Source organism: Cardiocondyla obscurior, linkage group LG29 (assembly GCF_019399895.1).
Source record: "Cardiocondyla obscurior isolate alpha-2009 linkage group LG29, Cobs3.1, whole genome shotgun sequence".
In the NCBI taxonomy this organism is placed as follows: Eukaryota; Metazoa; Arthropoda; class Insecta; order Hymenoptera; family Formicidae; genus Cardiocondyla; species Cardiocondyla obscurior.
In genome coordinates, this window is record NC_091892.1 from 504,604 (window position 1) to 529,505 (window position 24,902).

At 33.8% G+C, this 24,902-nt stretch overlaps 3 protein-coding genes and 1 long non-coding RNA gene across 5 annotated transcripts in view; 3 read left to right on the forward strand and 1 right to left on the reverse strand.

Annotated features, from left to right (window-relative positions):
* Positions 1-29: 29 nt before the first annotated feature.
* Positions 30-24,902, reverse strand: part of LOC139112528 (uncharacterized) — a 49,503-nt gene continuing 24,630 nt past the window's right edge. The window contains exon 7 of the long non-coding RNA XR_011547397.1: positions 30-113. This is a non-coding gene — a long non-coding RNA (uncharacterized lncRNA). The remainder of the gene's footprint in view (positions 114-24,902) is intronic.
* Positions 856-3,503, forward strand: Ns1 (Nucleostemin 1). Its single transcript, XM_070673573.1, has 8 exons — positions 856-1,081; positions 1,259-1,363; positions 1,435-1,793; positions 1,895-2,282; positions 2,360-2,711; positions 2,786-3,005; positions 3,084-3,255; positions 3,328-3,503. The coding sequence occupies exons 1-8, from the start codon at positions 1,069-1,071 to the stop codon at positions 3,417-3,419; spliced, it is 1,701 nt and encodes a 566-aa protein (XP_070529674.1). The 5' UTR covers positions 856-1,068; the 3' UTR covers positions 3,420-3,503.
* On the forward strand, positions 4,539-6,431 carry LOC139112526 (uncharacterized). Its single transcript, XM_070673580.1, has 4 exons — positions 4,539-4,899; positions 5,088-5,269; positions 5,602-5,762; positions 6,060-6,431. Exons 1-4 carry the CDS (start codon positions 4,602-4,604, stop codon positions 6,259-6,261), a joined length of 843 nt encoding a protein of 280 aa, XP_070529681.1. The 5' UTR covers positions 4,539-4,601; the 3' UTR covers positions 6,262-6,431.
* Ccap-r (Crustacean cardioactive peptide receptor) overlaps positions 7,478-24,902 on the forward strand; it is a 40,308-nt gene continuing 22,883 nt past the window's right edge. For both annotated transcript variants that reach the window (XM_070673577.1, XM_070673578.1), the window contains exon 1: positions 7,478-13,244. In XM_070673577.1, coding sequence (XP_070529678.1) covers positions 13,059-13,244 — 186 coding nt within the window. In that variant the 5' untranslated portion in view covers positions 7,478-13,058. The remainder of the gene's footprint in view (positions 13,245-24,902) is intronic.

A 24,902-nucleotide genomic window follows, 5' to 3' on the forward strand; every position in this document is an offset into this window, starting at 1 on the left:
CGGACACGTCAGCGCCTCACCACGGCGAGAGTTGGGACGAGGAGTTGCCCGGACGAGCTAGTGCCTTTCCCCTCCATTCGACCAGGTCGAGCCATCGATCGATCTTCGATTGACTGCAAAGAAAAAGAACTAGTTTAGAAACGCGTATAAAACAGTGTCGAAAGATCATTCTTCCAATCAATTCAATTTTATATTTTTTAATTATATTTTATGTTATACTAAAACGTAATATAAACGTAATAATTAAACTTGATTAAGTCTTTTTAAGTTAAATATGTAGCGCTTTTTAATTTGTAAATTCGAGTCGCCTACTTTTTGTGGAAGGCCTCAGACTGATGAACTTCATCGATTCACTTCATGGAACGACACACCCGCCGTGGGAATCGGGATGAGATTCGAGAAATTGTATCACTCTCTCGCGATCTCGAGGAGCGTATTATCGCGGGATTCGCGTGAAATTAATTTACAGGAATTTCTATTCTGCCCCGCGCGGCGACCATCAACGGCCTTGTCTTTATCGCGGGATTCGCGTGAAATTAATTTACAGGAATTTCTATTCTGCCCCGCGCGGCGACCATCAACGGCCTTGTCTTTATCGCGTCGAACTTATACGACGTGATGAAAGTGTGAGAATGCTAGCTCATTCGCCTATGCATTAACGCGTATACCTTTCACTATTCATCTTCCAACCTACTTGCGATAATCTTAAAAAATATTTACAAATAATATACGTGTATATGATTGTTGACAAAAATTGCAAATCTTGTTAGAGTTTCATATATTTTTAATTTTTATATATTTTTTTAATCGTTAATATTTAAAAGTAAAAGTAAAGATCGCCAAAATTTATTAACTTATTTTAGTAATTTATTGAAATAAAATGTGACTGAATAATCAATCCTGATTTTGATGCACATACTCATATATGCCAGAAAGTGTCGACTGGGGTCGACACTCGACACTGTTTAATTCATTTTGATCGAGTCCACGTGGTCGTTCCGAACGTAAAGCGTATATTACCGTCAAAAAAGTATCGTGAATTTTTAGTACAGTTGTATATCAGCAAATATGAAGATTCGTAGTAAGTATATGTTAGTTAATTAATTAATTAATTATTACAGAGTCTTTAAAATCCTATTTACTTTATCGAAAACTAAAAAGTTACATATGTACAGGTTATGTACGATAAAATCATTCATTTTAACAGTTTATCTTTTTTGGCCCAAAAGTAATTATTTTTTAATACTGTTATAAATAGAGAAGCAGAGCAAGCGCATGCCAGCGCGGCAAAGATACAAGATCGAGAAAAAAGTCCGTGAGCATAACCGGAAAATGAAAAAAGAAGCCAAAAAGCATTCTAAAAGTCAGTTTTGAAATATATTAAGATGTGTTTTAAACATTTAATTTGGTAATTGTAATTTTATTTTTCGTTAGAAAAAGCCAAGATGATGGAAATACCAAATCAATGTCCATTTAAAGAAGATATATTAAAGGAAGTAGAAGCAATGAAAAAGCACAGAGAGGAAGAAAAGCAGAAACAGAAAGAAGCAGCACGAGAGAGAAAACGTCAGCAAATTGCCAAAGATGGTCTTCAGGGATTAGTTAATCAAGCTGAAAATAAACAGTTAACACATAAAATGGAAATAAATTCTGATCAGCCAAAAAATGTTATTGCCAAACAAGAGAATTCACTTAAAGCTTATTATAAGGAATTTAAAAAGGTTTTGGATGCAGCAGATGTTATTCTTGAGATTGTAGATGCTCGTGATCCTTTGGGAACTCGATGCAAAGAGGTATGTGGATATAAAAAAGTTTTACAAAACGTTTATTGTAAATATAAATGTACCAATTTGCAAGAGTATAACGATATTAATTTTTTGATATCTAACAATAGGTAGAAGAAGCAGTTCGATCTACAAAAGGAAACAAAAGACTAGTGTTAGTTCTAAACAAAGCTGATTTGGTTCCCAGAGATAACTTAGATCAATGGCTAAAATATTTAAGAACTAGCTTGCCCGCTGTCGCATTTAAGTCGTCGACGCAAAATCAAGCAAAACGATTAGGTAGAAGAAAATTAGGAAAGAAAACAGAATCTATGATACAGAGTAATACTTGTTTCGGTGCGGAATTGCTCTTGTCCCTACTTGGAAATTATTGCAGAAATAGTGATAATGTGAAAACAAGTATAAGAGTAGGTGTTGTTGGTTTGCCAAATGTAGGAAAATCTAGCGTCATTAATTCTTTGAAGCGCAACAAAGCGTGCAACGTGGGAAATCTACCAGGTATTTAATCGCTTAATTATTTATTACCACTTTTTATATTAGTTATACACTTTAAACTTTTCTTAAACTAATTTCAGGAATAACAAAAGCGATGCAAATTGTTCAATTAGATTCTAAAATAAAATTATTAGATTCCCCTGGTATAGTGTTTGCTAATTCGGATGAAAATTCCGATGATACATCTGTAGCTCTTAAAAATGCAGTAAGAATTCAAGCACTGAAAGATCCTTTTGTCCCAGCTACTGCAATTTTGAAAAGAGTTTCGCGACAACAAATAATGGAATTATATGACATGCAAGATTTTTCTACGCCGGATGAATTTTTTGCAATGAAAGGGGCACGAATGGGAAAATATAAAAGAGGTGGAGTTCCTGACGCAGCTGCTGCTGCACGTAGTGTTATTGAGGATTGGAATTCTGGAAAAATCCGGTTTGTTTTGTTACTTTATTTCAGCTTTGTGCGTAATAGTTTCATTTCTTTATACTTGAATATATTTGATTTAGATATTACACGGTACCACCTGAGCAATCAGAATGTCACATATCTGCTGAGATAGTTAGTCAAATGACTAAAGAATTTGACATTGAAAATTTTGTTGCCGAAGAAAAAATGATGCTCGATAATTTCGCGGATTCTACAAATAATTCTACTACAGATCCTGTATTGATCAGTAGTACAGGACCTGTGGCAGCAGCTATGGAGATTGAAATACAGAAAGAAACTGTAAGAAGCTAATATTTTACAAATATAAAGGAAACTATAACAAAGATTATTTTTAACAACATTCGATTAATATCACAGGAATACAAAGTGCAGAAGAAATTAAAAAAGAAGTTGCAAGATACAAAAAAGAATGTACCTGTTGAAAGAAAGAAGAAACCAGATCCCATTTTTGAGATTGAAGGCAATCAAAAACTGAACAAGGTTAAGAAACTACAATTCAAGAAGGAAAAGAAAAATCGCGCAAGAAGAGGTATTATAAAAATGAGAAGGACGATTAAATATGTATAATATTAAATCATTTTAAAATGTTTCTAATTTTCAGAAAAAGCTGCTTCCAAATTGGCAGGACAACTAGAAGGATTTTCACTTGCTTCCGATGAATACAACTTTAATACAGATTTTACAAGTGCCTAAATTATGTTGATATTCTGTATGTTAAAAACATACGTAGTAGCATATATGTATAACATATATTTAAATAAAGTTAAATATAATATACATTTGATTACAAATTAAATTTTTATACATGTAGAAATTAGTAAAAAAAAGATTTGCTTACACTAAAATCACCTATTTTTCTTTGTTATTCATACCTATGCTTGGAAAAAAGAGTATTTTAACATGAGTTTCTCCTTCTTTCTCTCCTTTTTTTTTTCCTTCTTTCAACATGATGGCATTAAACATATACCATGATTCAAACCAAAACCAAAGTGCAAGATTATTTTTAATAAAACTAACGCTATTAATCATCATTAATTTTAGAAGAAGCTTACAGTTTTTTGTATTACAAAATTAACAACGGTATATTCAAAACATGTTACATAAGTATACGATAATATGTGATAATCTGCAAAGAAAGAGAGGAGGATCTCACATGTGCACGTAGTGATAACGAATAGATAAGTATTTTAACACAATTAATTTGTTACTCTAAAAACATGACTTCTATTGCACGAGATATTAATTATAATATTATAATATAACTACGTATAATAGCAAAAATATTTTATATATTTTTTTAAATATACAATAATTTTATACCGATTGTTTTTACCATTGTATTATTTATACGTTAATGACGATCTTGAAATTAATATTAAATAAAAAATTTATTACATTTGTTAAATTAATATTTATATTAACGTGTAAGTAATTATATATATTAATAATTTCACTTTATATTATACATATAGCAATATACCATATGTAGCCTTTTTTAAAAAAAAATAATATATGCTTTTATTCTTACTATCGCAATAATTTTTTATTTCTACAGTTTTTATTTTTTTTACGTTTAAAATTTAAACAATTAGTTTATTGTAAGTATAACTTGCTTGAATAATAATTCGAACAAAAATTTTAGCACAAGAACTGTATGAGGAATACTGCATCATTTTATAGATAAGAAATGTAAAAAAAACGTTAACGTACAAACGAGATAGACAAGAAAATTGATAACATATTTCCACCATTACGATAGCGTGTTGTATCCGTTCTTGAGTAGGACAGTTGGCATATTATTATAGTTGTATAACCAGCCAATTCTATCGACAGTGGCAGTCTGGTGAACGACGAGTACAGATCAAAACATCACTAATGTTGAAAATTCTACGTTTTTCTAACGTTTGGACGAAGTGTCATTCAACACGATTGTACACGCAGAAAGTGGACATTCGACCCATTACAGCAGATTTACAGAAAGAGATAGATAAAATGCCACGCATTAGACCAGCCAGCACTCCGCCCAAAGTTTGGAAAGTAATTGAGAAGTCGGATAAAAATGGGAAACCGATGAAATTTACGGTCCAGGAAATTCCTGAAGATCGATACGAAGACGCCGTGCAACATATGTGCACATATTTCCTAGCCGATGAACCGACCTGCAATTGTTTAAGTAAGTTTGACCGATTGCCCGATAAAAAAAAGTTTTTTCAATTACGATCTTAGTCTGGTTTAGTCTAATGTAAAACTTTTTTTTTTTTAATAAATTCAAAAACGAAAACCAATTACAAATATATGAGTATCTTTATAATTATACAAATATTAATCTTTTTTTTCTTTTTTTTTCTATTTTATTTGCAGATGCGAAAGACGATCCTGTATTCGTGGACGACATAAGTACAATATGGCGTTTATTGCTCGCAGAAGGTATATCCATAGCCGCGTTCACCGACAATCCGAACGGTGGAAAACCCATAATCGCTGGGATGAACGCTCTAGGTATCGATGGAAAAAATCAGAAAGATAGCATCTCCGGTTATCAGGTAAGTCCCGATAAACTTTGTAAATACATCATCTATTGCTCTGTTGGAATTTATTTTACTGATACGAAACGTTTATTACGAGCGCTTGTAATTTTTCGAACAATGTTACTTTAAAAGAATACGTTATAAAACGCGTTATAAAAACGAATTATGTGTCTACCGGTGTACAATGATCGTCAAGTGTTTTGATATTCTTGCTGGCGACCTTTGCCTTCTGTCGTAATAACGTGCCAAGGTGTCTTTTTATTTTCTCTGTACACATTATCAAACGCTATTGTTATAACGTACAATTCGTTTTTTTAAACTGAGTTTGAATTGGTAATTGATTGCAGTTTAAGTCCGATAAGTGTAAAACCACGTTCGAAATCATAGCCACTGCAACGAAAGTGGTGTACGAACGTTATGGAGTTGACAAGTATCTATATGCTATTGGGCTTAGCGTAGATCCCGATTATCGAGGATACGGATTAGGCAAGGATATTCTGAAAATCAGGTATGGCTTGTGTTAAATTATCAATTTGCTAATGAAACATTTAATACATTATTGATCCTTTTCTCGCTGTTCTAAAATGTTATATAAATCTTTTCCAAGTACTTTTTCTATATATTTTTTTTTTTTAAATTCTCGCAGCTAAATGGTGCAAATTATTTATTATTTTCTTGACTTTTCTTAACATTTATATTACAATTATACATTTGATACTGACAAATGTTAAAACGTTACAATTAATATATGTATAAAAAAAAAAACTTTAATTTAATGCTTCATGTAATTAAAATTTAAATTTAGAGATCTTATCGGACCTTTGTATGGAGTGCCGGCAACAGCCACGGCATTTACATCTATAATTTCACAAAAGTCAGCGGCAGGTGCAGGATTTGAAGAATTTCTTTCGAGAGACTTTGCCGATTTGTTGGATAAAGACGGAAAGGAAATATATCCCGGTATTAATTCCAAGTCGTTTAAAATCATGGGTAAAAGGTTGACTTAATATGGCCCGACAGGTGGTACTCGTAATGAAAAGTTACGAGATTTTCATAATTTTATTATCCGGAGTAAGTTTTTTTTATTGCATAACATTTTCATTGCAAATTGCTCGATATTACTGAACATCACTACATTACGTCACTAACTCCTTGAAGTAAACGATAATAATTTTAATCTTTGTGGTATTTTTGTTTTTTACATCGTCATCGAATCCTTATCCAAAATACACGTATCCGCAGCAGAAAAAATTGCACGGCATACGTAAATTACGCAATTTGGTTAATTTGTATCATAAAGTAATTTCCATGGTGCCCTATTCAATATTTCTCATGCGTTTTCGTGACGCATTGAAACGAATAACAATAAAGAGCGCCTTTTCGCCGCGTCAAACACATTATTATCGATTTCTCGTCGAAACACAAGCAGGCGTAACTTCCGTTTCGATAAGCACGCATTCGCGACGTCGGGATGCACTTGGAATAATATAGGTGTTACAAAATTTTAATGACATACCTTCCGTGAACACGTGGTGAAATGCGGGTTACATATTATGCATCGGAACATGCACCGTAATGTCGGTCGCGTGGACAGAATTTAATATTGCGGTTTTCGTGTACCAAAATGTGCCCTAAATGTCTTTATGTGTCAAAAAGAGAAATCTAAATTAAAAATTTTACGGAAAAATCCCTAATATAACAATGAATAATAAGTTCCTTAAGTATGATACCTAAAGCTTGAATTAATTCAAATCGAGAGAAATAAAAATATATCAAATAGATATTACTTAAATTGCGAAAATAATATATATAAAATAATATATTAAAAAAAAAAACAAAAAAGATATTAAAATGATATTATATAATAAAATAATAAAAAGCCGAGAAATATGAGCTAATCGTTAAATGAGTTTTATATTATGTTTCATACAGTTTGCAGCATTTTAAATAAATGTATTTACATATTGTAATTGTTCGACAAGTGTTTAACGAACGTTGACAAACGTGCAACAAATATGCAATTACACCATCATATTTGCTGTTTTTGAATAAATATACTTGCTGCACCAACAAGTGGTTGAATTTTATTGGGCTTATCGTTATCTCTCTCAATTCCAATTGGTTTGCTTTAATTTCAGTCAATTTCGATCAGTTGCAATCAATTTCAATGCTTTTAATTCTATCCGATATCGTGAAATCTCGTTCAACGTTAATTAACTTCGCGGATTATCACGGATTATTCTTGTAACCTATTCAAGTTCAGTGTTTCGGAAACAAGCAACTGTTTATACGCATAAATACATATGCCATGCGTAAAATGTCATTATTGCAATTTAAATAAGTATAATGCAAATACGATACAATTCCGATCGTTTCAATTATCCAATATAATAATAATAACACTTTGCATTATTGTTTGTCGGTGTTATTGCACGGATTATTTTAAAAAAATAAAAATTTTAGGAAATAAAATGCAATCTAATTAAAAAAAAAAAAGTGTTGTTAATTCAAAGTAATAAACTTTCTCTACTTTCCTTTTATATTTTTTTTTTCTCTCTCGTTTTTTTTACATTAATCTCCTCTTGATCGATAAGCCTTGTAATGTTAAAAGTTAGCGTCGTGTTATTATTAATACATTACAGAGGTGTATATTGTTTTATTGTTGAGAGGGTAAATTTGCGAGTCTCTCGACACGTGCGCGAGCGTGGGCGCGTGCGAATGCGACGCCGCGTCGGGACGGGACCGGTGATTCCTTCTCTCGGACCGGACCGGCGCGGCGTTTGGTTTCGTTTGGAGTTGGACGCGCCTTCAGTCGCGTTCCGCGCGTCGTACAAGCGAGTATGTCTACTCGTCCTCTTTCCGTTGAAACATTCTTACCTTTTACCTATCCAGTCGTTCGAATAACACGTGATAAAACACAAGTTTGAAATAAAAAAAAAAAAAAAAAAAAAAAAAACGAGCTACACAATCGTTACCACAGCGCCCCTTTAAATAAACAGCATTAAATTTTGATTTTAACAAATTTACGCTCGGATTTATCGATCCAAATCACTCGAGAGAAAGATTCGTTTACGTGTGCTACGAAGCAGATAAAAATCGATTAACAGTGTTTTAGCGGAGAAATGAGTTTTTCCCAGGTATGATCCACGTTTTTCTAACGGGTATAATTACGACGGATTACCTAAAACTCGCACCGAAACGTAGGCACCCTCGCTAAGATAAGAGCGGAAAGAGCATTGTAACTTGTGACGGAACATCAAGATACTGTTAATGTCCGTGAGATTGTTCTTCATCAACGTTTTACCTTCTTTTTCTCTGATGAGAATAAATACTTGACTTTTAACTCGTAATAATATTTTCTGGCCAATTAGAATTAACGTGATAATAAATAATAAAATTTACGTAGGTATTTAAGAGAAATTTTAGGATATTAGTTACTTTTTCTTTTACACGAAGCTTATTTCACGTATGAAATCCATTTGACAAATGCATTCGTCCTCTCAAATTAATCTCTTTTGCAACCTAAATTTATTAAAAAAGTGATATCAATCTTTGATTGACGTGCAGCTGATCGCTGGTTGGTTCTGTTCCACTTTTACATTTTCGTTTTTCAGCCTGAATCTGGTACCCCTCTTTACTTTCCAATAATATTTTAACTAATTTTATTTTACAAATGCTCGCAAAGGACATTAATTAAACTAAAAAAGTGTGATACGTTAAAAATTTGAAAAAAAAAAGTAGAAAAGAAAAAAAAAACTATAAGAACCGCGGTCATCCCTTACTTCGAGCTTTAACTGATCTCTTCGTAAATCGCATTGATTAACGACTATGTTATGTTATTGATCTCTCGCTATCGATGTCGTGTGTTCCTTTGAACGCATAAATCGCGTGCGCTGTGAGTTACGCGATTACGTCGTTGCACAGCAAAGATCAAAGAGGAACCATCCATCGTCAATATTATCTTTTTAGGATCAACAGCTCGTAACACCTTGTAACACCCTTTATTTGCAGCGATTAGAAAAAGGACACTTCGGACTCGCGCGCGGTGAGTTGTACCATCGATATCTGGTGTTCGGTATCTCAAAAGACTTCCAGATAGCAAGTCCTCCAATATACATATATCGATAGATTTCCTAAAAGTGCAATACGATCGAGAGTCTCTTCCAATGTAATTATCGCTCTAATTATGGTTACAGAAATTAGAAATAAAAAAATACAGTATATTAAAGTTATTTGGTATAAAAATGACATGTTACATTCATAAATGTTGCGCATATTTAACTTTGATATTGGGTACAACGTGATGAAGTAAAGTCAAATTTGATGAAACATATCGAGTTTAATATGTTAAACGATTAAAACTAATCATTCCGTTAAACACCCTGTTATGTAAAGAGAGAAATTGCAATCGGTATAGTTTCTTGAAAGTTTAATGGCCGACAAACATTAAAATTGATCTTTGTATTTATGTTCGTAACAACGTAACAATATTATCCAAGTGTAATGCATAAATCTCTTTGAAACCACCATGAAACCATCTTTCTACTGTTTACTTGTAATTTAGGAAGATTCTCATTAATAACAAAAATTTACACAACTTTATAAATGCCAATATTTACTTTTTTTCTTTCAAACTTGTTTGATTCTTACTACATTTTATGCGGTATTGCGAAAAAGGTGTCCGCAAATAATATTAATTTCATTTTGATAGAGCGCGGAAGCAATTGCACGCAAAAGGGTATCATTTCCTTCACTCTACGGATGATACGAGGGATGGAGGGAGAACAATCTGATACAAACATTATTCAAGAAATTATTTTCGGTCCCGAGAGAATAGCAATCCTTTGCTCGTTACGCGCTTCACTAACCGAGGGGGCAGTGAAGCGCGTAACGGGCAAACTCCTATTCTATTCGTGTAGGGAAACGCGAACGATTTTCGATTTACATCTCAGAACTTCTCAAAAGTTGTTTCCGGCGTAATTGCTATTATATGTCGATGCGTTTCGACGAAGGCGAATATCTGCGGTGCGCGTTAATATTGGAATTAATCGTCAACTTGGAAACAACAGTTTGTTTAACAGTGTTCGATTGTTTAAGCGAGACGTAATTGAGCACCAAAATCAATCGACTCGATTTGAGAAACAGCTGACGTCGAGGAAATAGAGAAATTTCATGTTAAACTGACGCAAGTTAAAAACGTACAAAAAAAAAAAAAAAAAAAAAACAACTACATTAACATTTTTTACGACACTATCTCTTCCGGTTGATAAAGCTATTCGTAACTCTTTTAAATTTAATGTTGAAATGTTATTTAAAAAAGATTTTTTGTTCTTTAGTCTAAAAGATACTTTACTTTCAATCTCTTCTCGATCTAAAGTACCGTAGAAATGCATATAGCGCTAATCTGTTCAGTTTTCTTTATTTTTATTATGCCGAGCGACTCGGGGGTGTTAATGTGCTCCGGAAATGTATCACATGGCGCGCCAAGATTTAGTACGAGAATATAATCAAAGCAAACGGGGGTGCCACCTAAAAACAAATGCTCCTTCGAGATTTATTTCGAAAAAATATAATATAGATACATCGTAAGAAAGATTGTCAATTACTTCGTAATCAACTGAAACGTTAACTCTTCGTATACGAAAAAAAATTATATGCGCGAGTCGGTCGAACTATCCAATTAAAAAACCGCGAAAAATATATCGCCCACATCCCAAACTATAACACACTCAATTTTCAAATGTTATTTTATTTACACACATATAATAATAGCAGTTGTTTATATGCAAATTTATATGCAAATTTAAATTTAGTATTAATTTATATGAAAATTTCAGAAAGCTGTTTATAACTCTAAAATTAATATCATTAGCAATCAAATTTGCGTTATAGCTCTTTTGAAAAAAATTCCTTAAATCAGCGTAACAAAACGTTCGTATAATTTATACCGTTTATATCCAAGCCATTTGAAAACGATTAACAATCACATCGCCTTTTAATTACGAGAAATTTAATTATTCTTGAGCCAAAGTAAAATTCTACGTATGAATGTGTCTATTTAAAAATAATTTGCTATTAAATTAACATTATGGGTTTTCTGTGAAGCATGTGTAGATCTATAAAGGTAATTATTTATGGGATAAAGTTCATTCTTCAGAGAAAGAACGGGTTTGTTACGTCAAACAGTAAAGCAGGATTGTTCCTATTATAATAGCAACGACCACCCTGCGGCTAGTTTAATCAGCTTGTTCGTGGCGAAAGAGAAAATTGCCGGAAGAAATTTATGTTCCATCTGTCAAAGCAATGCTTCGTGACATAGAAGATTCTGCTTAATATCCGTTAACACAATGGCTGTTTGCCCATCTGTCAACCCGTTTTGCTACTAATATGTGCACGATAATTCATTACGACATCATGGGAGATGTATCATTCGCCCGGGCTCGCCAGAGTTTGAAAGAGTAGATCAAAACTAGCCGCAGCATTCGTTTGCGAGCGAGAAATTGACCACCGGCGAACGACATCGGATTTCCCGTCAAGTCATCGCCCCATCAAACGAAACTAAACGAAAAGTAAAAATCTCAACCGTAAGTTTTCTCCGCCGATAGATTTCCCGAACGGAAAATATCGTTGCGTCAGTTCTTGACCAACAACGAGACGACTCGAGTGTAAATTTTCTCGATATTGCAGACTTCCTCGTGTCTGTTTTTCTTGGCTACTATTTTCGCGATACGATGAGTGCGATTAGAAATTGGTCTTATCGTTAAATTATGTTTGTTAAATACAAGTCTTATTTTTACTTGGAAACTATTCTAGACGGAATGACTTTCAATACGACACACGATATTACGATGTTTCGATAGATATTAATGCTGGATTTTTTTTTATTCATTTATTATTGTCTAAGTTGCGTTAATATACTTTTATGCAGCTTCCTTTTTCCGACAACACATATTTATTTATTCATTATTTATTGTATTCACACACATTTTCAATTAATATCTTTCAACTTTACTCGTATCATTTTTATTGCTGCTTTCGTTTATCACTTATATATTATTATAAAATCAAAATTACGTAATCGACTATATATTATTTATTAAACACAATTTTCTTTAAAATTTTAACTAAAAATTCCATTGTTATAGAATATTATCTCTTACGTTATCTCAATACATTAACTGCCATTAATACTATCTACGTATAAATGACATTTAATTTTAGAAAAAAACTTTCTGAAAGCGAAACGCATTTTACGTTTCACAATTTGTATAATAAAATATTATTGGGAAAAAAACGAATTATCTTCACAAGTGTTTATTAATAAACTTTCTATATAATGTAATTTTATTACATTAGGGAGAGTTAAACAAAATTTGGATCTACTAGGACTGTGAATTAATGTAAAAAACTTTCATGCAAAAGGAAATTAACTGCTTTTAGCATTTACTAACTTAATGAACGCAATCGTAAGCGAGTAAAGTTAAATTTCGTGCAGCGATGGGATCTACGGAGGAATACACGTGTATCTCTTCCTCTTTTAAACACGTTCGGACTTTCTTCAATTTTTCCTTTAAATATTCTTAGCCTATCGAGAGAATCGCGGAAGATTAGAAACGGGACTTTTCTGTACTCTCCCAAGTGTTTCGTGTCCCGGGATAACTAACGAAGGACAGATTCAAATCGTTACGCGAGTGTCTTCTCAAGTATCAGAGCGGCTACCGCTTAACCGACGACATGATCCTTTTACGGAAGGCACGCAGAGCAAAAAAGTAAACGGCAGATCGTGCGGATATTGTCGACGACCATGTCCGGGGACGCGAACCAAGCGCGGACCAACGATTGGAATTTGACGATCGGTTTCGATTTGGAGCGCGTCGGAGAATTGGAGAACGTTACCGACGAGCTCTATCCCTTGCTGGACTACATCAACGTCACATCCCTGCTGGATTTGAACACGACAGAAGAGATTGATTCCTTTTACTTCTATGAGGTATGTGACAGTTTATTATAACTGTAATTTTAAGCTATATAAATTTTATATTTTTATTTTACACACACGTGCATGTGACATGCTGGCGTAAAATTTAAATCCTAAATATGATTTTTGCAGATTATTTATTTTTACGTTAAGTCAATGCAACAGTTGTTCAAAATATGAACAATGTGTTTTTTTTTTTTTTATTTCAACAAAATAACTATTTTCTGTTTATTTCCGTGAGTTTGCCGCATAATAATTAAAAAAAAACCAGCATTTTGCATTTATTTGATAATAAAACACTTTCCGAATGGTTTGAATCACGGACAAATTGTACGTACAATAAAATACGATTGCGTGTATTCGCAATCACATTTTTACTTCTAGTAAAATCATTCTTGACCGTAGTTGACACAGCATAGTATTATTTCGTATAAAAATATATCTTTTTTTTTTTTTTATAAATCTGGCGAGTGTTGAAACTGAAGTATAAACTATACTAAGACGTGCTTGGAAAACTAACTATTAGAAAATTAAATTTTGAATGCCACTGTATACATTCCATTACCATATTCTATTCAGGATATTCACGAATGATTTTTCTCACTTACGAGCACCGCGTTCGCATAACGAATTTATACAGACCTTTGCTCTTACGTCGTTCTATTTTTCCACGCGTCTAGAGAACTAACGTAAAAGAAAATAAAGAACGTGCAACTTCAATTACCGCGCTTTTTAAGAAAGCGCGATGGAAAATGCGAATAAATTTTGAAATCTTTTCATTTTTACATGCACCCTCGAAGCGCACGATTGCGCATAGACGATTGCGTCTCCCTTTTCTTTTCAATTCTTCTACATGGGACCTACTTACATTAAACTAGCATAGCGGAGGGTGGTATAAGTACGGCATAATAAGAATATTGATGTATATCGTTTTTAATTAAAAGACAAAAGCGCTCGTATAAAGCAAAGAATTTTTTTGCGATGTAATTCAATTATGCAATTCGTCATTATTATGCAATGCGCTTGTCTGCATTTTCCAATTATTATCGCGGGCAAGAAAGGACAAGAAGAGAAAGAAAAGGAGAAAAAAAAAAAAAGGAAAAAGAAAAAAGAAAAATAACAATGACCGTAAACACTAAGAGTAATGAATATTCTAAGACTACTTATAAAGTGAATATTGTGCGTTACAAGATTTTGCGGAACAGCTTTACAATATATAATTTTTCTTCCTTTAACGCGAAATGTACATTTAACGCAATTTAGAAGAAAGCTTTTTGGATTGAATTAAATTGCAGGTAATTATATACGCAATTTCCTCCTTGCCTGTTAATTTACAACGAGATATTGCTCGGAGCGACGCGCTGTCGCTTTCAGGAAGGAGAGAGTTAGCGAACAAAACGCTGCTTGTGAATCTCATCACGAGCGATCGCTCCCGTATATGTGATCAAAGTACCATCGACTGACAATAACTTAGTTTTTGTTTTTAATTAAGGGAGATATATGTATACATATACAATCTAAAGATAAACTTTTATAATTTTATAGGGCACGATGTATGTATAAAATGTACGGTGAATATCTGCAGCGCTATTCGGCTTGTAAATTTGCTAAAACTAAATTACTTTGCAAATCAATCATCCCTGCAAAATATAATTATGCAGAATTATCGTATCCGTAGATCGTGCTCCTTATCATTGATGAGATAAATTTAGATATCGGGAAAATGTCACAGAACTCGCTGCTCGCAACGCGACCGATTGACAGTTCCTGGCTCTCTTTTCATCCGAGGAAACGCAATCCATATCTGTGTCATTGCCCGCATATACGCAGTCGTAAAGGGAAAGTGAAAGAAAAATAACAATAAAATGTACTATTGGTGCCTTGCGTCTATTACTTTATCTTCGATAAAATCATCACTGTTATTGATTAAAGTATTTTTGGATATAAGCCACGATTCACGATTCATTTCGAACAATCGTTTAAAGCAAAAAAAAAAAAAGAGCTATTATCCTAATAATAGAAACAAAAATACATATTTTTGTGAGCTATATAAACGAAAACTTCGATAAAAGTATAAGAAAAGCGAATCCTATCATATTATTTCAACCATAAATCTTAATATTCCTTTCTAATTCCAGACATTTCACCTATTGTGTCAGTCGCGTAAAAAAAAAAGAAAAAATAAAAGAAATTACGGTTTTGTTTTATGCTTTCTATGGTGGTTTTTACATACGAGATTTTTCTTGTGTTCGTGCCTCCGTTATTCGTCTCTCTTTCGCAATTGCGTATATCGGACGCGTCTTGAACTTCGTGTATTACGCGCACTGAAAGCATGACGACAACGACGACGTCGGCCGCGACGGCGACGGCGACGGCGACGGCGACGGCGACATTTCCCTTCTCTTGCGATTGCAGAAACCACGTTGGTGAAACTCGCTTATTTTTACTAGGAATGCGCCTCGAGCTAAAAGAAAAAGAGCTTGGCAAAGAAAAAAAAGGGAAGGGCAAGAGGGGGATCGCTGACACGATGCTGGAAACAGGCGTCTGATAAAATTAAGCCGCCGCATAACTTTTGAGCAGCAAATTTTTTTCAATTTTTTTTTCTTTTCCTTGCTCTTTTTCCTTCAAAAAAAAAAAAAAAATCTGTCTATGACATTTTCCACACGAAATAATTGACGTAACGAGAATGACAATTGCGCTCGCATGTCCATAAAAAGATTAAACTTCCAATTGGAAATTCTTTTCGCGTAACGCTATAAAATTATATTTATGCAGAAACTTTCAACATCTTTGCCTCGATATGCCTTATGTGCTTTTTCATCCGATCTCAGCTGGCATTTCTATTTCCGTCATTAACGCCAGCCTTTTCTTATCTTTTTCTCTCTGTATCTCCATTTTATTTATGGATTCATTGATGAGCAGGGTAATTGAATTTTCCCGAGTAAAATAAATGTTTACTTGATATATCGATAATTCTTCGTATATAAAATAATCAAAGTTATTAAACCTATACACACATAAGTTTTCGAGATTAAAATACTTATTGCTTCTTTAATTTTAAGCTAATTTTATTTTAAAATTTATATTTATTTAATTATTTAAATTTTACTTTTGTATAGGTACCTACTTCTCAGTTTAAATAAATTTCTTTTATTAGAACTTTAATTTGAAGTTTACCATTAGATAGATAAGGATAAAAACATGAAGATATTTAAATACAAAAAAGCCCCTAAATTTGAAAAAGAAGGTGTGACTGTACGATGGACAGAACATCCCGTGTATTCTCGCAACGTTGTCTCGCTGGCCATCCAATTTACGCCTATCCAGTTTCTCTCGCGAACGTGTACAAATTTAACTGCATTACTGTCGGTATAAGCTGCATTGTGTGCAGCTGCATGTCGGTTAAGCTTATTTGAGTGCATCTGCGCTATATTACGAAACAATACCCGTTTCGTTGAAGCTGTACTTTGTAAATTCTTCAAAGACTTTACCAAATATTAATTCTGACATTGCTTTTACTAATCATTAGCGTTCTCGTATAGAACAACGTAGCGCTATTATAACTATCATTAATTGTGGATTTTTTTTTTTTTTTTACAAAAAGTGGAATTAATTTTGAATCAATCTCAAAAATTATGTCTGAAGTGATGTTTCAGATATCGACAGAAAGTTACGGTTTACTCAAACGTAAGATCGCACGAGATGCAACGATTTTCCGTTTTTTTCACAATAATCAATGGTTACAAGGCATACGAAAGTTTCCCCGTTACCGTAACTCGAGTAAGGCATAAGCTGGGATCCTTCGCAGGCCTGATTGTAAATTATAACCGTCATGCATACTTTTTGTGGCTGCCGGTTCGGTCACAATGACGCGGCACGAAGATGTGAGAAGGTCGCGCGCGTAAAAAATGTGTAATAACGCAAGATGCAACTTAATCGCAGATTCGCTACGATATTTCGCGAGAGAAAGCGAATGAGACAAAATTATTTTTATGAGAAATATTTTCTAGTATCGTGAATAGATGCACAATATAAAGACAAGAAAGTGATTATTTTGTAAAACTAAATTTTCTCGGGGTGAGTGAAAGATCTCGCAATCGGTATTAATCGTTATGTTCGTTTCTGCGACTCATTGAATGTAGAATTAATTCGAATAGACCTTTGCAAAAAATTGATTGAAATAATCATCAACCTATCAACGAAGAAACGAAGGATCAAATTTTTTTGATTTTTTATTTTACTTTTTTTTTCTCTTTCTCAGTTTAACGAGGAACGCTCATTCAAATGCGAGGATAATTTGTTTGTTCTGAAGTGCTACGTTCCGATCTTTTATTTAAACGATTACACCTCATTTTTTAGCACGTGCCGTACATGGACACGCACATGACGCATGACGAGTGACCTGGCAATTACTCGATGTTATCATTCCAGAAATAAAGTCGGAATTTCTTTTTCCGTTGACGCGTACTTAAAATCGAAGTTTCTCTTCCGGTGAGCGTGCTCGAGAGCGCCGCTTCTTGTTTGGAGGCACGAAAAAGGACCCGGGGACGCTCGCGTTTAACGTAGAAGCGCGTAAGTGAAATTTCTTAAGCGACGCAACGGTGAAAAAGCTACCCTCCTCCCCCCCCCCTCGCGTGACATTCCGCGGCCGTGCTCGTCGTAATTGCAGGCGGAACGGGCGTGTAACAAGTTGCGCGTGGAGTGCGCGTCATGAAAAAGAGCCTCGTAAAAATCATGTTCCCATTAGAGCGCACAGCTCGTTCTCTTGATAAATTTTACGGTAGACGTACGACTTGGCACGTATCTCCGGTCCGCGAAGAAAGTTATTTCCACCGCCGTATTTCACGACAGGGGTAGAACGGCGCTCCTCCGCCGTGTACATCGATTATGCACTCTGTCTCTCGCACGGCGGGTATTTCGTACTATTTGATAAACTCGAGACCGTCGATGCCCCGTGATTTATGCATCTCCTCGAGGGCTGATCGGCGCGTTCGTTTTTCGTTAGAGCGATCAGAGGGTGAAATTCTTCACCCGCGATAAATCCTCGCGAGGATAATGCGTCCGAAAAGAGAGTGCTTTCAATTCAATAACGCTAGAAGTACTTATCTCTATTTTTTTTTTTTTAACCCACCCTTCACAAAAGCATTATAAACTCTTTTTTTTTTTTTACTTATTTTACGCACGATAGCTATTCGTTATACAAATCTCGTCGATTGAAATTTCTATTGCATCGGCACGAGGGTGTTTCTTTTTATTCACGCAGATAGGGATGATATCAACAAAGTTTTTGCGGAAATTAAACCGAAACAATGCCGTGTTCGTTGCTTTTATTCGCTTGCAGTTTACACGATAGGTTTAAATTGCGTCTATACATATATATGTATATATATATATGTATAGTCAATTACCCTATTCTGTACTTGCCGTTTTCATGTTCCTCTATTCGACAGTTCACTTTGCTGAGTAGATGGCGAAATTAATTACAACTCGGATGTTGTGCCTTTTAATTAAGTGTCACGAAGCGGCGCAAATCGCTACAATTAGATGTCTCGTTCATTTATCTCTTAGTTTCAATGTGCTAATTACACGCAACGTATTTAATGCAAACAAATATTATTTAAAAGTATTTAAATTTCAATTTTTTTTCCCCTTTTCTTACAAGCAAATTCATGCGTAACGTACCAACTTTTTAAGATAGAGAAATAATCGAATAATATTAACATACGGTTGAAATAAACATGTTAACGCTGTCGTTTTGTACGACTGAAAACAATGATGAAAAGTAGATGCACTTAAATTAAGTTTATTGCAACAATGTGAGCCACGTGTGATTATTTTTTATCACATACGTATATAAGTACGTTAATGTGTTTTGTTTATAAACCGATATTACCGCATTAATATTTCAAGGCTAAAGGAAAACGATAATAAACACGACAATGCACGTTGCATTATGCAATTGTAATTCTGCGCTAAAATTATGGTTAAGCTTTTAAATAAATTATTATACCGGGCAAATATATAGTTATAAAACAATAAATTAAGTAAATTGATTCATGATCAAATAAATTCAAATAAATACTCAAATAAAAGAATAACGACAAAAATTTATATTTGCTAAAATAATTTTAATTAATAACCGCGTACCGACCCCCTTTCTCGCGGCTGTGTTAATTTAGTGAATCATTAAAAAATTTAGGACATATTTCAAAGAAGCTATTTTCTTTTTTACCGAGATAGCAATTTTATTTGGGAGTTGAAAATTATAGTTGATGATATTACTTGGCGTTTTCTCATTTTCCGCTGTAACTTTTTTAACTTCTCCCTTTCCGCAGGCGCTAACTAGCCGAGATGATCCCTGAGATAATGATCACTTCGAAAATAATTAAGTACGCATTTGAACAATAACCTTTACATTTCTCCGAACGAAATGGTTACGCTTGCCGTGGTGAAGGCAACCATTAATCAGTGTCAGAATTTTCGCAATAAATTACCGTAACGAGTAATATTCATCTCAGTTTACTTGATGCCTTAAATCATTAGAGCTCAAGAACTTTTTCGATAAATTTTATTACGTATCTCTCCCTACAAATATATCACATTTCCATTAAAATACTCGCGATATAAATATATCATTAATTTTATTTTATGCAATTAGCATCATTCCAAAAATTAAGTTCAAACGTTACGATATCATTTATATGTATAATCGAATCTCATTGTCGGACAATATTAATTTCATAACTGAAGCTTCATATCCCGATTTGCCTTAGTCTTAAGAAAAGTTGAGATAAACACATTTTTTAATTAAAAATTCAGAAAAATTCTATGGAAGAAAATAATATAAAATTTAATATCTTTTAGAAAATGTAAAAAGAGCCATTCTTCTTCAACGGTGTTGTCGTCAATATTTATTTAATTAATTAATTAATTTAATCATCGCCATTTACTGCTAATGATAACGTTTTCATTATTGGCCGCAAAATAGCAATTATCATTTGGTCTTTAAATTTTCATTATAAATTTGATTGGATGTTGGGTATGCTATAACGTGTGCAACATGTGATATTGAAATAAACATAAAGAAAATGTATTCAATGGTAATTGGCGCGTCATTAATTATATTGAAATTGATAAGAGACGTTATCATTATCTAATTGGCATCGGAGAAACGCAATAGTTAGTGTATTTATCAACTTAATGAGATATGGGTGTAATAATTTCCTGCGTTGCCCGCTCGAAATCGCTTATAACTACAAACGTAGTATAAACATCGATCGAAATAATCTAATTCTATTGCATCGTCGTAATTTATAGCTCTTTAGCCGTTTAATCACCGATTACCAAAGCCAATACGCGCTGTTACGCATCTAAATGGTAATTAGCCAACGATAATTTTCGCAAACTACCACGGCATCCGACGTAAATCAACCAAACTGACTAATCGATCTCGATCTTTCGCAAGCGAGAGAAATATCCAAGTTGCAGCTTCAAACGTTTTCATTGATAATCAACCCGAGTGAAAATTTATCTAGCTAATCTGATTTTGCAACTAATGGTTAGATCGCGCAGATTAAATATATATCTTAACTATCTTCAAATACTAAAGTTATCATTAAAAAAAAAAGAACAAAATCTGTCTGGTATCGGTCGTCTAGTCACTGTCCAGCGCGGATCATGTTTCTAAATAGATATCTATGTTTTTCATCGCGTACTTGTTTACTGTTGTTGTTCTGACCTTACGCAAAGCTCGCTCGACTGCCGAAATCGCCGGGCAAACCTGTTCCTGCTGACCGCCGCCCGCGCGTCCTCCACCTTGCGAACTCGGAACGCGAGATCTGCCGGCCAGATGTAAACACACGCACGCACTCACCCTACCACGGCGATCGGAAACAATGTGAGAAAAAGACGAATACGTGCCAGAAAGCAGAAAAAAAAAATATTATGATAATATAAAATTAAACAAAGATTCGACGGAAAAAGGAATTTTAAAAAGACGTTGAGACCAGCTAGAAAAATTTGTAGAGGTCCTTATTTTCTTTCCGAATGCACAACGCCGTTAAATAAGATACGACGCTTTTGGTTATTCATATTATCGAATGGTGTAGTATACGCGCCATCAAACATATGATTTGGTCATTGGTGCGTTACTATGTGACACAATCGCTTCCATATCACATTTGCAATAACCGTAACGATCGATTCGATGGACGTACCATCGCTACCGCCTGTTACGATCGCCCTTTTATGCATTTGTGCCAATAGGCGTTTTTCTAGATTTTTAGAAAACTATATTTAAGACAAAAGACGACTAAGAAAACTGGACGGCTAAGTGACGATGACTTTCTACTTTTTTTTTTTTTTTCTCTCTCAACTTGAGCAGCTTCGATTCTTTGGGGAGAAGCGCTCAACGAACGCGAGTTCAAGCTCATTCGAACCAGTTCAAAGTACCTGATGGGAAAATATTCCCTATGGGAGCCATGACCTAGAGCATAAGGGCACCAGAGCGATCTGAGCTTAAATTGCTGCCATTATTTTTAAATTTTGTCACATAGTGTACATAAGTCTTTCGCGGAAGATATAATTAAAAGATAAATTATTTTTTAATTGCATCCGTTCGTGAATTTTTATACAAAGAATTTCAAGTATCAAAAATTATAAATTTAACTTTGGACTGGCTGTTACCGTTCAAACACGTATAAAAATTGAAATATAAAAGAAAAAAAATTTTTTTTTTCTACAAGTAAATTGGCACGAAGAATAAAGATTTACTCTTAATTTTATTTTAATAATATTCTATGTACGAGACACGTAATACAAATTTTTATTTATTGAAAATAAAAGTGTTGAAAAAAAAAGTTAAATCTATTCTCGATAGATTTCGATACGTTTTATATTTTTATCACGACTTTAACTTTATATGCGACGTTTGTTGCCGATTATACGCGCTCAGAAACTGTCACAAACGTACTGCGTGTGTAATCAAAATGTCAAAGCCCGTGACACGAGTCTCTCGTTAGGATGCAATCTCGATCAAAGTGTCGCGTATGACAGGCTCATGCGTACCAAAAAGTATAGTCATGACTTGCGTTATTGCACCCAGGGTTGACATGTTGCAGCGACAACGGGTTGTCGACGACTACGACAATTCGCTTTACGTAGTACTACACTAAACAATCGATTTTTTTTTCATTACTAGAAACTTCGCGATAGTTAGTTTGCAATTGCGAAACTTCTGCAAAAGCAATAACGAACGATCCACGAAATGATTTCTTTCAGTGATTGTAATTATTTTTTTATTTAAATTCAATATATGTAGATACTAAATATAAGTAAGTCGCGCGAAGCAATTTTAAGCAGTACTTTACTTTAGAATCGAATTGAATTGAATAAGTAATAGATTGGCGAAAATGTGTTCTCGATATTGTTTGAATTGTCTAAAAAGGTTAGATTTATAAAAGGTTAACTTCTACTCCTTCAGGTAGATTAATGATTTCTTGCCCGGTTAGATTTCAGCCCGGTAAAAACGGAGCTTATATCTTCATCCCGAATAATTCTTCTTAATCTCTCTATCTTTTTTCAATTTTAGATAAATCCCTATTGATAAAGAGAGAATCGTGAAGAACAGCTTTTTCTGTGACATTTTATTCTTCTAACATAGAATAAAAATAATTATCGCAGGAAGATAAATGTGATGCAGTCGTATTTTATAATAAGAAAGTTAATAATCATTTTTTTTTAAATACTATTTGGTTTGGCAATAATTTTAAAAGACAGAAACCTTAAAAATAGTAATACGTATAATCTTATTATTTATAACGTTAAGACTAATAGTACGTATACTAATAGCGGTTTACATTTATCTGTGGCATTAATTTCTCGTTGCGCTACTAATTTAATACGTGTGTGAACAGTAGTAACACTAGAGATAATTCTGCTTTGGAGAACTACAGTCCAGAACGAATTCTGAACTGTATTATGTTCTCAAAAGGAAGAGAATACGAGCTCCAACTTTGCGGTTTCAAGTTCTAGAAAATCGTAGCACATAGAGTTCCAAACAAAATCTTTTTATACCGCAATAAATAAATAGAAAGTGTATCGTGCAGTATTGTAATCGCGTTCAATTTATCAAGTTAAAAGAAAAGAAAGTTATCAATGAGAATAACTTATTTAATACATATGTACTTTAACAATGATTTACAATAAGAGCGTAGATGTGTCTTAGAAGTTTGAATTAATGTCACAACGTCTATTCATAGCAGAAATTTAGTGCCTAAGTTTCGGTAAAGTTCTCACGTGAAATATGATAAATACGTTTAACGTTATCGCGAAAATTAGAATCTGAATATATCGATAAGTATAGCGCGTCCAGATATAGAAAGAATAATAAAAAAAATTTTGACAATGATTAAAAAAAAATTTAACTGCTTAATTAGCTTTTCAATTAAAATAATAATTTATAAAAAGTATATTTATAAGAACGTCAATTTTCTGTGAATTAATAATGAAATTATTAATGCAAATCAATCAAACTGTAGCAAATCGATAATGTAAACAAACGACGTAAGAGAAATGGATTATTGTATGGAATGCAATATATACGTAATGCAGTATTATATTTTTAATGCATTTGCATGAAATATGCTCGCAAATATTTCATGTACCGTGCTACCTTGTCACAATAGAGGAAAGAAAGGTTCGCGTTTGACGAATCGAAAAATTGCACGATTTCACGAGCTTTTAACCGACACTTAAGTGCACGGCGATTTTGTAATCTATAATATATAACGCTTCTTACGAGAAAGCCTTTAACCAAAAGCGCCGTCATATTTTTCGTCGACGTCGAGCGAAAATCCACTATAAATCCGCTTGCGGGAAACGACGTGAAATAAAGAGGTAGATAATCGGGAGAAACGAGGTAAGAATTATGTTTCGAGAAGTGTTATGTATGTCAAAACAAATACCTCAAGCTCGTATTTTTAGGTGTTACTTAAATGTCGTCTCGAATACGTAGTAAAATACGCGGTATAAAGTTGCAGTCTTAAGATGCGAATAATAATTTGTTTAATTTACAATATAATATCGTAAATTCTAAAATAGAAAAAAAAAAAAGAACGTGAAAAGTGGGGCTTGTAATTATACGATTCAAAGGACAAGAATCTCACCTTCTATCGCGAGTTGATTTCGCGCGACCTGTAGGATATGTTTGACGGAGTGATATTTCCGGAAGAAGACGATTTCCGGTGGTAAGCCCGAGGGACATATTCTGCGAGATTCTCTCTCTCTCTCCCTCTCTCCGAACCGTACCGTCGCGATATCGATTTAATAAAGCCTGCACTTGAGATGGGCACATATTTATGTTAACAATCTGCGACACGAGATTCTACTGCAGATCGAAAATCTTACAGCCGATCCCTGCGCATACACGGATGCAAGACAAACATTGGTTTTGATGGGAAGCAACACATTTGCACAAACAGTGAGCGAATAATATTCTATCAACTATTATGGTTCGATGGAAAAACGATAAAAGTTATGCGTGATATTTTTTTGTTTTTTCCAACTGCAGTGCGAATTTTCGTATATCACGATTCATGCCGTCTAAATTCTTATACATATATATATTTCTTTCGTCATCATTTAATAAAATTCTCTGGACTTTTTCTCGAA

Excerpts from the sequence above, each read along its gene's own strand:
- Ns1 (XM_070673573.1), top strand. Across the intron at positions 1,364-1,434 it reads AGCCAAAAAGCATTCTAAAA|AAAAAGCCAAGATGATGGAA; the intron begins GTCAGTTTTGAA and ends ATTTTTCGTTAG. Across the intron at positions 2,712-2,785 it reads TGGAATTCTGGAAAAATCCG|ATATTACACGGTACCACCTG; the intron begins GTTTGTTTTGTT and ends TATTTGATTTAG.
- LOC139112526 (XM_070673580.1), top strand. The coding sequence starts at position 4,602 with ATGTTGAAAATTCTACGTTTTTCTAACGTTTGGACGAAGTGTCATTCA. Across the intron at positions 4,900-5,087 it reads ACCGACCTGCAATTGTTTAA|ATGCGAAAGACGATCCTGTA; the intron begins GTAAGTTTGACC and ends TTTTATTTGCAG. Across the intron at positions 5,270-5,601 it reads ATAGCATCTCCGGTTATCAG|TTTAAGTCCGATAAGTGTAA; the intron begins GTAAGTCCCGAT and ends AATTGATTGCAG.